The sequence below is a fragment of the Haliaeetus leucocephalus genome, unplaced genomic scaffold (genome assembly GCF_000737465.1).
Source record: "Haliaeetus leucocephalus isolate CR32 unplaced genomic scaffold, Haliaeetus_leucocephalus-4.0 Scaffold175, whole genome shotgun sequence".
NCBI classification, from domain to species: domain Eukaryota; kingdom Metazoa; phylum Chordata; class Aves; order Accipitriformes; family Accipitridae; genus Haliaeetus; species Haliaeetus leucocephalus.
In genome coordinates, this window is record NW_010972611.1 from 1,219,119 (window position 1) to 1,232,929 (window position 13,811).

General features: G+C 58.6%; 2 protein-coding genes across 3 annotated transcripts; one reads left to right on the forward strand and one right to left on the reverse strand.

Moving 5' to 3' along the window:
- The first annotated feature begins 1,187 nt into the window (after nucleotides 1-1,187).
- Nucleotides 1,188-4,424, forward strand: LOC104829692. The gene is made up of 6 exons (XM_010564132.1): nucleotides 1,188-1,296; nucleotides 2,252-2,458; nucleotides 2,613-2,714; nucleotides 3,269-3,307; nucleotides 3,413-3,475; nucleotides 3,649-4,424. Exons 1-6 carry the CDS (start codon nucleotides 1,236-1,238, stop codon nucleotides 3,837-3,839), a joined length of 663 nt encoding a protein of 220 aa, XP_010562434.1. The 5' UTR covers nucleotides 1,188-1,235; the 3' UTR covers nucleotides 3,840-4,424.
- A 3,373-nt stretch (nucleotides 4,425-7,797) lies between these two features.
- Nucleotides 7,798-12,383, reverse strand: VANGL2 (VANGL planar cell polarity protein 2). Of its 2 annotated transcripts, none has more exons than XM_010564135.1 (7): nucleotides 12,313-12,383; nucleotides 12,096-12,216; nucleotides 9,837-10,444; nucleotides 9,285-9,415; nucleotides 8,955-9,090; nucleotides 8,366-8,597; nucleotides 7,798-8,058 (listed from the first exon to the last, which is right to left on the reverse strand). In XM_010564135.1, exons 1-7 carry the CDS (start codon nucleotides 12,381-12,383, stop codon nucleotides 7,798-7,800), a joined length of 1,560 nt encoding a protein of 519 aa, XP_010562437.1. The 2 variants fall into 2 exon arrangements, with proteins under 2 accessions (XP_010562437.1, XP_010562435.1); XM_010564133.1 differs by having other exon boundaries at nucleotides 9,279-9,415.
- Between the last annotated feature and the right edge of the window lie 1,428 nt (nucleotides 12,384-13,811).

Sequence of the window (13,811 nt, forward strand, 5' to 3'; positions counted from 1 at the left end):
CCTGGGACCTTCCAAACCTTGCAGCACCCCAGCACCATGCTCAGCATCACTTTATGCTGCCAGTGAGCTGCTTGCCATCCCCTGAGACGCTGCAGGGCTGTGCCGAGGTCCAAGAGCATGAGGTGGTCCGGGCCTGGGGGAAAACAGGACAAGGAACGTGGCTGATGCTGTTCTGCTCCATTCCTTTGATGTGTTTGTATATGAGGTTTTTATTCTTGGATGAAATATTTTTATGTGAAGTGTTGTGTCTGTGGAGTTAGGCAGCTTCCCAGCGGAGCTTTAGGGAGGAGAGCAGCTCTCCAAGCCCCAAGTGATGCAGGGATGCTGCATGGCGTGGTAGTGGCTGCAACCCACAGGAATGCGTGTCCTGCAGCAGGGTCTGCGTGGGTTCACCCTGAGCTGGGACTTACAGGGAACTGGGTGCCCAGTGAGCAGGGCACAGGGCATGTCCCCACCCTTCCTGCTCCCCAAACCCACCCAGAACCAGCAACTGAGTGAAACGCGCACATTGGCATCAATTTTCCAGTGCCGCCGGACAGACAGATGCTGCCCTCGATGGGAAGCCTCTTCCCGTGTGTGCTGCTCCCCCCTGCTCTTTGTCTTGTCTGTGCTGATAGTAAATTATTCAGGGATGAAACCGGAGATTTCTTTGAAGTGCCTGGCACAGGAGAGCCTTCTAGGAGCTGCTGGAATAAAAATGCAAGACACATCCGAGCTCAGTTTCTGTCTGCATATTATTTTGGGTGAAAACAGTCCATTATTGACAAGATTGTGGAGTAATTTATTTGTTCTCTGCATTTTCACAGTATATGACATGCTTGTTTTTGAGTTCTTCAAATCCATGTCGATCAATTAAAAATATATACCTCGGTGGGTCATGCATTTTACCAAGGGATTCGTCTGTGTGGCACCAAATCTGTCCTTGTAACTCCTATCCCCAGCCTGGACAGGGCTTAAAACAGCAGTGATGGCACCAGGGACTGGCCTGAAGAGAGCCAGGGCAGCGCTGGAGCATCACCTCCTCCTTCGCCCACGCCGACAGCTGACGGGGCTCCATCCCTTAACCCTGGGAACAGCCCCAGAAATGACCCCCCAGCACGGTTTCTGGCCATTAATCACCCTATTTCAGTGCCAACACCTTTGAGCTCACAGGAAGCTGTTGGTTGGGCAGAAAGGGGAAGGAAGACATTGCAAGAGAGGGAGCGGCGGTGGAAGGCTTGGTGGGGCAGAGGAGGATGAAGCCAAGAGGCATCAGGATGGGGTGGCTCTGCATGGCAGTGCTCTGCTGTGGAGCTGGTGAGTGGGGTTGGGGTGGCAGAGTGGGGTCTGGGGGCTCCCCCCTGTCTCTGGGGCTGGAGAGAGGAGGAGGAAGAAGAGGTGGTGTGAAGGCAGCAGGCCCCGATGCCTTCCTGGGGGACCTTTTGCAGCAGGGCAGGATGCTTGCCTGGCTGTTTCATGGGGGTAAGGCTCAGGTTGACTGCTTTATTGCTTGGCTTGGGACTGGCTTGTGTGCAGGGGAAGGGCTGGGGTTTCCTGGGCTGTGTCAGTGCCAGGCTGTGCCACAAACCTACACCCTGGGTTTCCTCATACCTGCCCAGCCCTTTGCTGGCCAAGCAGCAGGGATGCTCTCTGACCACCCAGCCCCTTTCACGGCCGGGACCGTAGCGGCCATGGGCTGGTTTGCTTGGGGAGCCTGTTTTGCCACCGCAGAGCACCCATCCATGCTGGCACCGCTACCAATTGCCCAACTTCTGGCAGCTCCATGGGGGCTGTGTCAACGTGACGCTGCTCGGCAGCATGTGGCCGTGCATGACTTCCAACAGGACTTCGGCTTGGTCTCTCCAGCATCCACCGCGGCACAGCCGCCATTTAGCACCTTCTTCATTAGCGGGGGTTTGTCTTGGTAGAGTCGTGCAGCAGAAGCGTGTGAACCTGGCTGCTCGCCGCCCTGACAGGATGTGGGACGGCAGCACTTGCTGCTTTGCTGGCATCCGCTCACCCGCTCAGGCGATGGCCCCCCAGCCCCACGCCTCCGTCCCAAGTCACCTGAGGCCAGAGGGACGTGGGTTAGCTGTTTCTTGCTCCTGCCTTGCCTTTCCCTCAGCTACAGTGCTGCAGTGCAGGCTGAGCTGCCTGTGCAGGACCATGGTGGGGCCGGTACAGCTCCCAGCTCTGCAGCTGTGTTCCTGATCCTCGGGGGCAGTTCTGGTTTGGGGAGCCATTAACGTGAATTAATGACACTTGTTCCCAGCTCTCATCCTCAAAAAAGAGGAGCCAGGGCACCAAAGCACCACGCAGCGTGATGATGTCCTGGAACACGTGGGAGAACCCACCACAACCGCTGAGGATGTGGACAAGTTGACAAGGTGGCCAACAGCCACCCCAATGCCTCCTTGGACCGCAGACACCATCACTACCTCCATGCCGACAAGACCAGGCGCCATGGGGAACAAAACCCGTGAGTCCCACAGAGAAAGGAAGAGATGTGACTTGGGGATGTGCCACCATCCTTGGAGGGTCCTGCACCCCCCCCCAGAGACCCCCCAGTGCCTGGCACTGCCCCCAGCCACCTTTGCGGGCAGCATGCCCACATCTCCTCTCTCTTCCTGTAGAAAATACATCGGCTGTTCCCATCAGGTACTGGTCCCCAGCCATTTTTGTGGTGGTTGCTCTGCTCGTGCTCTTCTTCACATACCGGCAGACCAAGGGGGAAGGTGAGCTCCCCCACCGGGGTACCAGCATCTCCCCCCTTCACTCAGTTGCATGTGTCCTGGTTTCAGCTGGGTTAGCAGGAAAGGGTGACAACCATCTTGCAGCCCACATCCTCAAAGCATTGAGAAGTGCTGCAAAAAGTCAGTTATTCTGGTACAACTCGGTGAGTGGGGGGGTCTGGCTTCGTGCTGGGGTGGGGGGCAGGATCAGGCCCTTGCACCAGCCAGAAACCCCTTTGGCCACAGCTTAGCCCTATGGTGAGTGTTGCCCCTTGCTCAGATCTGGCTTTAAAAGTCCAGAAGTTTAACCCATAATTCCCTTTTCTGCTCAATTTTGCATCTCTCTGTGCCAGCTCTGCCATCTCTCCCCACAGCTTCTCCTTCCCTGCTTTAACACAAACTTGAAGCTCAAGGGTTTTTTCCTCCTGGAAATCAAAACCCAAAGCTCACCAGCTCATCCCCCACTGCTGCCCTCTTCCCAGGAGGGTCTTGCTCAGCTTTTTGCAAAGCCCATTCGGCCTCACTGTTGTAACGCCTGTGTCTGCCCTGGCCCGCAGGGACCCAGGACCAAGCCACCCCCGCTAGCGACTCTTCAGGTAAGACGTGGTCAGCCTGAGCCCTGTGAGGCCGGGGCATCTCGTTATACCATCGCCAACCTGGTCTCAGTGCTGTGATTCACATCCAAGCTCGTTGCATTGCAGATTTGGGAGCCCTGGACCATCTCCCTATCCAGGACACCACCCCAATAATCCCTGCTTCCCAGGTGAGCCCAGCTGATGGGGATCTTCTTGCTGGCAACACGTGAGCTGGGAGGGCTGAGAGCTGTTTTCCAGCCCCTGCATGGTTTTGGGCAAGCCCCAGCCCATGCATCAGTTTCCCCATCCACCGCAACTGACATGGTGAAGCTGAGTCCTCAAGCAGCCACTGCCTCTCTTGCAGGAGGAGAAGGGGCCAGAGAAACCCCCAGAGCACACTGAAACCACCTTCTGTGAGCCAGATCCCCCACCGCCACTGCCACCCCAGGTATTTCACCCCTATGCACTGAACCCCAGTACCTGGCAGGGGGGTGTGCTGCTAGCTGAGTTCCAGTCCCTCCAGCCCATGCAGGTCCCTGGGGAGGGTTTGTAGCCCCCCCAGCACCCGATTTTGCTTCTTTCCCAGCCTGATACACCCACAGTCGCTGGTGGTCCCTGCTGCTCCGGGGAGCCTGGTGCTGTCTGAGGGCACCCAGGGGATCCCAGTGGCTTCCAGACACCCCCAGGGACCACGAGGCCACTCCCGAGGGGACTGAGCCAGGATGATGCTCCCAGCTGGAGGCCACGCGGCAACCAGGGTGCTACAAGCATCATGTGCCTCCTCAGCCCTTCCTACGGATGCTCGAGTGTGTGCCCGAATCCTGGTGGGAACGGGGACCTGCGTGGGACAGGAAACCGCGTGGGATGTGGCCATGTGTGTGCTGTTATTGCTGTGCCCCACGTGCAAGGACAGAGGCTCCGGGTGTCTGTGCTGGGCATGGCCGAGCCAATAAAGCAGGATTTCACCCCAAAACCCCTGGACTTTCTCTGCTGGGACAGGCAGCCCCCCCTGCCCAGCCCAGCCGTCACTTTTTCCCCCATGTCTGGAAACGGATCAGAGGCGGCTGGCAGCCAGCCCACTCCGAGATGGCTGGGGGAAGGAGTTTCTTGTGCTGCCTCCGTTAGTCACGGAAAGGAAAAAAAACCACACAGGACTGAAATAAACCGCCCTCCCCACCCTGGGGCCAGCAGCTTGTCAGATGACTGTTGAACTCATCACAGGGCAAAGATAGGGCGGGAAATAAACACTCCACAGAGCCCCAGTGACCCTGTGGGTAACATACCCTTGGAGAAGCAAGAATGTCCCCACGGAAATGAGGAGCTGGGGGGGGTCCATGAGCCCCAGCACAGCCTGGCAGGGGGGCTAGCACCCCCCCCCACCCCAGCTTGTGTCCCTTGTGCTGGGGACAGTGCTGCAGTTGCACTGACCTGCCTCAGTTTCCCCTCGCTCTGCTCCCCCCACCCACAGCAAACATCCTCCTGCAGGGAGCGGGGCACAGCGTGTGTGTGGGGGCGGCCCAGGGCTGAGATGAGGGGAGAAAAGGTGTAAAAGCCAAAGGAAACGCTGACGCTGGGTCCCAGTGAATCAGTGGTGCCATTGCTGCATGAGGGACCCCCCCACAAGCAGGGGTGCAGGGGCCCAGGGGTGGCTGGGGGGTGTGTGCAGGTGGGTGCTGGAGAGGGCGCACAGGAGCCCAAACATCCGCCACCTCGATTGTCACAGTGAGGGGATTGCAGGCGGCAGCAGCCCCGGGGCAGGTGGAGGTTCTGCAGGCTGGGAGCAGCCCCTGCCCCCGGGGAGCTGTGCGTGGGGGGGGGGCTCGTTCCCCCCAGCAACGAGGTTGGGTCTTGCCCCCCCCGCGCCGGGGAGGGTTTGGGCATTTCTCCCATCTGCACTGGGGGGAGGTAGAGCAGCAGCCCCTGCTCCCCTCTGCTCATCCCAAGCCCTTCACCCGCATAAACCCCAAATCCCTTGGCCCCCCAAACCCCTTGGCCCCCATAAATTCCAAATCCTTGGCCCTATAAAACCCCTGACCTCACAGATCCCAAACCCTTGGCTCCATAAAGCCTGAATCCTTGGCCCTACAAACGCCAAATCCTCGGACCCCTCAAACTCTAAACCCTTGGCCCCACAATCACGAACCCTTGGCCCCATTAGACTCCAAGCTGTTTGTCTCATAAATTCCAAATCCTTAGCCCCATAGACGCCAACCCCCTGACCTCACAGATCCCAAACCCTTGGCTCTGTAAAGCCCAAACTCTTGGCCCCACAGACCCCAAATCCTTGGACCCCTCAAAACTCTAAACCCTTGGACCCCATCAACCAAACTCCTTGACCCCATAAAACCCAAATCTTTGGCCCCTCAAACCCCACCTCCTTGGCCCTATAGACCCTAAATCCATGCCCCCCACCAACCCCAAGCCCTTGTCCTGCACCGAGGATCCTCCAAGCGCAGGACGTGTTTCTCCCCGAGTGCTCCCTTGAGGCCACATCCTGCCACTGCAGCATCTCTGAGCTGCCCAGATTGGGCAGGAGCAAAGCTGGGACCTAAAACTGCTGCCTCACCCCAAAGCACTGGGTGCAGGAAGATGAAGGAGGAAAAAAAAAAAAGTCAAAGTGGGTTTATTTTATAAAAAAAAAAATTTGTACAATTTTAGTTGCTCTATGAAAAAAAAACAAACCCAAAACAACCAACAAAACTTCCTACCACTGCCGTAATGCTTTGATCCACTGCAAACTGTAAAAACAAGCTTTTTATATATTAAAAAACAATTTTACATTTTACAATTTTCTACACGCATGCACAAGGTCTCGGCTCTGTGGAAAAAAAAACCCCAAACCAAAACCAAAAACAAATGAAAAAGGGTTTATTCTTCTTAAACTCCAAGTGGAAAATCCCCCCTCCCGGGCTGACCCATCTGCTCGCGCTCACTGAAGTCTCTTTTCCTGTAAAACACCCCAAAACAGGCTCCCAGCAGCAGCCGCACTGATGGAGCTGGGAGGACCAGGGGGGTGAAACCCAGGTCCTTCGGCCTCAAGAAGCTGGAAGACGAGGGGAGCAGCAGGGAGGGGTTAGAATCTCCCCAAACATGGCGATTTCCTGGAAATCGGGAAAGCCAGCCCCGAGCAGTGCGGTGCCTGGATGGGGACAGACCCCATAGAACCCCTCCAGCATCTTAATTTTGCTACTGGTACTTACTGGGGAAGCCTCCAGCCCCTCTGGGGTGGCACATGTGGCCAGCGTGCCACAGCCCAAGCGGCATTGTTGCCCCCGCCCTGAAATCACACCCCTTTTAGTGCTTAGGACAAAATAAACCAAAATCAAATCCAACCTCACGCCTCCCTGGGGTGAAATTTGGCAGCTCCCATGACCAAACCAGCCACAACCCCCCCGCTGGGACCACACAAGCCCCCCCACCCGGCACGGCATGGCTGGATTATGGGATCCAGAGGGTGGGGAAAAAAAAAAAAAAAAAAAATCCATGAGGTATTTGCGACCTTAACAAAACCAAGGGAAGGCAAAAGGTTTTGCGTCCCTGATGGCGAGCCAGCCCCAGCCCCTGCTTGTGGGACCACCACAGGCCACCTGCCACCATGGGACGTGAAGGACCTCACTGAGCTACGAGCCTTCATCACCCTCATCAGGAACCCCTCGTTTCATTCAGCCCGCTGGCTCTGGGGCCAGGATTGGACCCTGAGAGACATTTCAAGCTGCTGGGCCTGCAATCCATGGCCACAGCTCCAACTGGCGTGGGGAAGCCCCATGGAGATGCTGTTGGGACCAGGGACATGGGTCACCTTGGGAGCAGGGAAACCATATAAAAAAAACCTTCTGCTTCTCTTAAAAACCAGATTTTCACTTGCTTTTGTTAAGAGCTGAGCACAGAAACCATCAGCAGAGAGGCGAGGAGGACATTCCTACAGCCAGGAGCATCGCCACTCCGGTGTCTTGGATGCCGGGGGAGTTTTTCATAGCAGCCACAGATCGCGGAGGTGTTTGCAAAATACTCCCCCCAAAAAATCTCTAGGATTAAAAACCAGCCCCAGATGCCGGGCAGTAGTTTAAGGCCAGAGCCAGGACAGTTGCCAGGTAGAAAACGCGCAAGCGCAGAAGGTCCTGGGGACCTGATGGTTCTTGAAGACGCTGGTGAAGAACATGTAGAGTTAGCCCTTGAGTTATGGCACCGAAACACTGTTTCCTTCCTGGCTGTGCCACTGTCCTCCGCCGGCTGCGCCTTCTGGGGGATTGCTACAAGGACCTGGGTTTCGGGAGGGAGGAGGAGGAGGAAGAGGAAGGGGCTCAGCCCACCCCAACGGGGGCCAAGCCGAGGCTGAGGGCGAGTGCTCACAGGTAGGTGATGGAGCCGGGCATGGGTGCTGCTTCCTAGCGCCCGCTGCAGTTCTGCCCTCGAGCCGTGGCCTCCCTGAGCCCCGTTGGAGATGGTGAGGATGAGACAGAGGGGTGCAGAGAGGGTCTCCCCCCCCCGACCCCTCTCCATCCCTCTTGAGCTCACACGGAGGTCTCCGACTGCAGCCTCATGACGAACTTGTGTGACTTGGGGTCCACGAACTCCTCTGAGAGCTTGAAGAAAGGGATCTTCTTGGTGCTCACCACGAGGCTGAAGTCCTGGCGCTTCAGCACAAAGACCACCCCATCTTTCAGGCCATTCGTCACCGGCTCCTCGCTGACCAGCGTCCACTGCTTGGCCAGCCAGCGGTCCTTGTGGTACTGGATGGTGGGCCCGGCCATCAGGTAACGCTCAAGGAATGCCTTGGAGGAGGGAAAAGACATGTGAACGTCACCTTCCTATGGCTCAGCCTATTTTTTTTTTTTGCAGCCTCAAGCTGCTCAGCAGGTCCTGCAGGAAAAACATCCCCGCGGAGCTGGTTCCCATCACTGTGTGTTGCTCCCTTGGGGTTACACCCACTTTTCTGGCTGTATCCCCCAATCCCTTGTCCTCCCAGGGGGATGCTCTCACATGGTGGGGACCCCCCCCGCCAAGTCCTCATGATCTGGACCAAGGCTTTGGGCAAACCTGTGGACCTGTCCCACCTCACCATGCCCCTCCTCCACGCACCTTGGGCGTCATATCATGGGTGATGCAGAACTCAAGGTGCTGCAGGATGCTCTCCATGGTGTGGTAGGGCTGCTGCTTCGTGGTGCGCAGGTACTTCTGCATGGCCCGGGCCATGGAGGCAAAGATGGCCTGAGCCGCCTCCCGTGGGTCCATGATCTCCCGTGGGTTCTTCTGGTCTTCCTCCTGCAGCCGCTTGATGTGGGTAAAGGCTTCTTCCACCGCCACCACCAGCCTGTTGGGAGGAAAGCCATGGATGTGGCTGCAAGAGGGCAGAGTCCGGCCACGGGCAGGAAATCCCCTGGGGTTGGGGGGGGAGCCACTTGCTGCTGGCAGGAACCCAGCTTCTACCCCAAAACAGTTTTGGGGGAGATCTGGTTGTGCTGCACAACAGCTGGGCTTGGGATTCACTTCCCTAAGAGCAGGAAAACCTCGTCTTGCGGGGCTGGAGGTGACCCCAGGAGCACTCACTCCCTCCTGCCAGCACTGCCCAGGTCCTCATGGGGGGTCCTGGGATGGGGACCGCATGGGACACACAGCAGTGGGGCACCCAATGCGGCACGCAGCCCGGTCCCCACCACCGGCCCCGTACCTGGCTCGGCGTTTCCGCACCCTGCGCTCATGCTCTGCCTCCTCATAGTAATACTCGTTGTGGCTGTTGTCGCGCCTCCGGGCAGCTGCCGCAATGACAGCCCGGGACTGGCCTGTGGAGTTGTTCGTTGTGTTTTCTGCAGGGAAAAGGGTGAAGTTAGAGAAGGGTTGGTGCCCCACACTCCCCCTGCCCCACAGTCAGGCTGCAGCGATCCCACTCCAGGCTCTCTGGAGCCAAGAGGAGCCTCCGGAGAGGAAAACACAGGGATGGGAAAGGGAAGGAGGAGAGAGAACAAGAGGAGAAGCCAGGGGAAGGGGAGCTCACCCTCGCCGAGTGAATAGACTTTAAACCCAGACATTTTCTTGGACAGGACGGATTTTGGCAGGTTGAGGAGGGCAGGGTTGTAGACCGGGAAATCGTGGTAATAGTTCTCCAGGATCCACACGGCTGCTCGCTGGATGCTGCAGGGAGACACAGCCAGGCATGGGGGGCACAGAGAGCCAGTTAGCACCGTGCCGAGGGTGGGAGGCACACACAGCCGGGGCAGGACAAGGAGGGAGGGACGGACAGCGTGCGGCACTGTGGGGACATCTCATCCCATGGATGGAGCGGGGCTGTACCCGCTGCAGGGCATGCTTGCAGCTCCTCCAGCCGGTTGATGCTGGGGTGCCGTGGAGGGCAGAAGCGTGAGCACAACCACTCATGAGTACACTTGGGCACCTGCACATGCACCAATGCACATGCACACATGTACATGTGCATGGGAATGCACACATGGGACTGCACAAACACCCAGGAGCAACCAGTGGACACGCACACCTCATGCACACACACAAAGAGGGGAACCCACTGTGGCAGCAATCCCCTCCGGCACCCCCATACCTGAGATGGCCAACGTTGTAGAAACGACTGGCTCCGTCAGCAGAGCGGACGGCTTTGAGGGTGAACTGGGGCTGGAGCTGGCGCAGCTCCAGCAGCACCACGGCCAGGTAGTGCACGAAGAGCAAGGCATCCACCAGCGAGACGGCGTACTGTACCACCCCCTGGTAGTTGCGGTCCCGTGAGTCCAGGATCCGTACACCATAGAAAAGCCAGTAGGAGACGACGAGGAGGAAGACAAGCACCATTAGCAATGCTCGGAAGACAAAGATGCGAGGGAAGAAGGCTTTGGGGCGACGGAAGAAGAGAGCCCAGCTGCCCAGCAGGAGGATGAGGAGTTTGAAGGCCACGGAGATGAAGAGCCCCTCGCAGGGTGTCCCGCAGGGCTCCAGCTCCTCCCGCCACAGCAGCTGGGGTAGGAGCATGAAGGCGAGGGGTGTGAGGAAGGCAAGCAGTGCCAGCGCCCCGGCCAGCGAGACGCCCAGGTGCCGGGAGCAGTCCAGGTGGGCGCTGTCCTCCATGTCCTTGGTGATGCGGGTGATGTCATCGTGCGAGATGCTGTGCTCCGACGTCCCCGTCACCACCGTGGTGGTCTCGCCCCAGTTGTCATCCTGGGAAGGGCGGATGGGAGGGTTATGCAGGGGATGGCTCCGTGTCCCCCCTTCCCCGTCCCTAGCACCCCAGGGGGCTGCCAGCTGCACTGGACCCCCACCCCAACCCAACTCCAGCATCTCCCATCCACCAAACCTCAAAGCCCGGTGCGCTGCCTGGCGCCATCACCCCCATTTAGACAGTGGAAACCTCAGCCTGGGGTAGGGGAATGCAGCCATTTGGCTGGGACCCTCTAGGAAACCCCCGTCGGCGGCTCTGTGCCGTACTTCACCTCTCCGGCACTGGCGAGAGCAGCTTTGGAAGTGGGAAGCATCCTGCTTCCAGGCAAACCCCCTCATTAGCGGGGCCAGAAGGAACATGCCCAGCTGCCATCCCAACACACCCTCGCTGCTGCTGAGCAGGCGGGCGCTGCCTCCTCCAGCACTGCACCAGGCAGGACAAAGTGTCCAGCAATCTGGCAGCTCACTGCACTGGACAGGACTCCCATTGCCTCCAAAAAGACCCCTCCTCCAGCCAGAGGGGTGCAGAAATGACCTGTCCCTATTTGATTCCTTCCCAGCTAAAACATGGGGTTTTAGTGGAAGGAGAAGGTGCTGTGCTGCAGGCGCTGAAAACACCACCTTGGCGCAGCCACGCATCTGTCCATCTGTCTGTCCTCTCACTCAGACTTGTGCATTCTGTTTTACTGCACTTTGGCATCCCTGAAACTTGGGGTTTTATCGTATCTTATTTCCCGCCCCCCCCGAATTTCTGCAGGAAAGCCAGCAATTTCATTCCAAACAACAAAATAAAGCCACAGCCTGGGGCTTTCCAGAGGGATGGGAAGCAGAGGAGGGTCCGGGAGGACCAGTCCATGTCCCAGCCCATCCCCAGGTGAACCCACGCTGCCATCAGCTTGCTCTGGCCACAGCTGGACCGGGCAGGCTCCGCCGCCGGCATCCCGGCCACCGCAAACCCCGGCCTCTGCCGGCACCGACTTCTTGGTGGGGGAAGATGAAAAGAGCTGGAGCTGCCTGCGTAGGTGGCTGGGAGATGATTAAAGCCAGGGACCAGGCTCTGCGGCGGCCAGAGGAGTGCCGGCACCCAGTGTGGGGGGCACAGCAGCTCTGCCCCCACTGCCACTCATGGCGAGGGACCCCCATGGGACCAGGGGACTGGGGTGGCCAGTGGGGGGATGCAGCGTGGGACCCTCCTCTGCACCAACCTGCTCGCCGGTGTGATCCTGCTGGGAGCTGGGCTGGGGTTATTATGCCTTGGCATGGCCAAGCCGGCATCGCCTGCAGGAGGATCTCGCCGAGCGAGGAGCTGAAGCTAATCCCTAGGGAGTGGATCCCCAGGGAGTGGATCTCCGGGGTGTTTTCCACCCTTGGGCAGCCCGTGCCCAACCCAGCTGCTTCCCCAGGGTGCCGCAACAGCCGGTCCCCTTTCATTTGCACCCGTGCCGCCTGTCTGCCCTCCCCGCCGGCGCTGCCACAGCACTCACAGAAGCCCATCCGCCAGCCAAGGGCCAGCCCAACCGGCTCAACCGCTCTGCTGGGGAGCACCAGGCATGCCGGGAGCCCCCGTGCCCCGCCAGCGGCTCCCACCCTCAGCAGCATCCCCACGATGGGGCAGAGATGCCAACCCTATTCCTCCCCCTGCCCAACTCACCCTCTCATCCCCCCGGGTCGACTCATTGTCCAACAAGGGCTCGCCTGGTGCTTGGATGGTCACCGACTTGTCCCCGCGGCTCCCGTCCCGGCTTTTTGAGCGATGCCGGTCCCGCCGATCCCTGGAAGGCAAAAAAAGGGAGTGGGGTGGGTGCACCTGGGTGGCAGTGCCCACTGGGGCCAGGGGATCCCTCCCCAGGCAGGCACTGACCCCTCACCTGTGCTTGCGGGAGCTGCGGGAATGCCCGGACTTGTAGGAATATCCCGAGTATTGTGACTCATTGTCCATGGTGTCAGAGTGCCGTGGCTTGTGCCGCTCCACGCCGAGGGGCTTGGGTCTCCCCGGCCCTGGGACAGTGGCCAGGGCCTCCTTCAGAGGGGGCTTCTTCAGGCCCAGGGGCACCTTCAAGAAGTCGACTGTCACCTTGAGGGACTCTATTTTGATCACTTGGTTGGGCTCGTCTCAGGAGAAAACAGCTTGCCCGCCTGCGGAGGCGAAGGGGAAGGGTCAGTGGTGGCACAACAGCATCCTGGCAATACCCTGGGGGTCCTGGCCACCAGTGAAGATCCCCTTGCCCACTGTCCCTGCACCACTGCAGCTCCAGCCCTGGTGGCAAATGGGGACGAGACTTCAGCAGAGAAAGGGAATTTGGGTCACTTTGGGGCATTTTCTATTTTATCCCATGCCCAAGCTGGGTCCAGGATGGTCACCTTCCCCTTTATTAATGATACTGCATGATTAGCTTCTGTTTTGGGTGATTTACACTTTAATTAATACCAAGATAGTTACTTTGAGTGCCTAGGGTGGGGGCCAAAAAAAAAAAAAAAAAGGAATGAATAATTGGGTGCAGGCAATGTTTCAGGCCCATCTTGCAGCGCGGGGCTCTGCCCGGACACGTTTCCCGGTGTGGAGCTGGGATCTTACACCCAGGAGATAGGCGCGGGAGTCCCGGTTTCTCGAGGAGCATCCCTTTGCACTGGCTCCAGCTCCCCTTGCAGCAGCAGCCTAAGCCAGGGAGAGCTCGGGATTGCTGGGACCGGGGGAATCGGGGGGCTCCCAGGCTGCCAGATGCCACCGCGGTGGCTCTGAGGATAGGACCACTGGCCTGGGCCACCCCGACAGCATCCAAGGACCAGTCCACCATCGCAAGGCTGGCTTGGAGCAGATACCATCGCCCCGTGCGCTGACTCACGGCTGCCATGTCGTTATTAGCCAACCCCAAACTCCCATTACAGCCATTTGTAGATGCACACATATATAAATATATACACACACGCACATGATTGCCACCTACACCTACTTATGGTGTTGGATCTTTGCTGGGTTGGGAAAAAGAACACCTTGCTGAGATCCCAGCCGGGCACCAGGACCTTGGGCAAAGGCTCACAGGATGCTGGTAGGAGCCGGGGTCTCTGTCAGTGGTCTCCCGGGGTCCCAGTCTGGGTCACCCGGCTGGTTTTGGGGACTCCCAAGCCGCTTACAGGCCTGATGCAGGTTCGGTGCTGGCTTGCCTGGGTCTGTGATCCCACCAGGGAGGGGACCTGGACACAGATGGGAGCCATCGCAGACACTGGGCTGCCTGACCCACATCAGGGGATGCTGGAGCCCATCAGAGGGGTCCTGCCAAATCCTCCTGCCCTCACCCTAAGGGTGCTGGGGGGCTGCGGGCATTAGGCATCCCCCAGAGCCCCAAACCCCGCTTCCCAGGCAGTACCG